Raw genomic sequence first — 230 nt, 5'->3', positions numbered from 1 at the left:
TCCGATAAACCGTGGACGTAGCTGTGTCTTCAAAGTAGCAGAAATTGCATGTGTAGGAGAGTTTTAAGTATTTGATAAATCAGGACTCCGACCTCAACCTTTTCCACATTTCTCCTGCTTCTCTCGCCTGTATATTCTTTCTGCATGTCTGGGCTTTCAGCCATCGCATCGTAAATGTGTTGTAAGACACGCAGTCTGGTAGACAGGAAGTCATCAACTTCTTTACGGAC

The 230-nt window shown here is 43.9% G+C and overlaps 1 protein-coding gene across 1 annotated transcript in view; it reads left to right on the top strand.

Moving 5' to 3' along the window:
• Positions 1-67, top strand: part of PHALS_07437 (CRN-like protein) — a gene marked incomplete at both ends in the record, with an annotated part of 714 nt that extends 647 nt beyond the window's left edge. Inside the window, one exon of the mRNA XM_024720902.1 lies at positions 1-67. This exon is cut by the window's left edge and continues 647 nt beyond it. Coding sequence (XP_024586054.1) covers positions 1-67 — 67 coding nt within the window.
• Positions 68-230: the final 163 nt, after the last annotated feature.

Source organism: Plasmopara halstedii (assembly GCF_900000015.1).
Source record: "Plasmopara halstedii genome assembly, contig: Scaffold_3109, whole genome shotgun sequence".
NCBI lineage: Eukaryota > Oomycota > Peronosporomycetes > Peronosporales > Peronosporaceae > Plasmopara > Plasmopara halstedii.
This window is presented reverse-complemented; position numbering and strand designations above follow the sequence as displayed.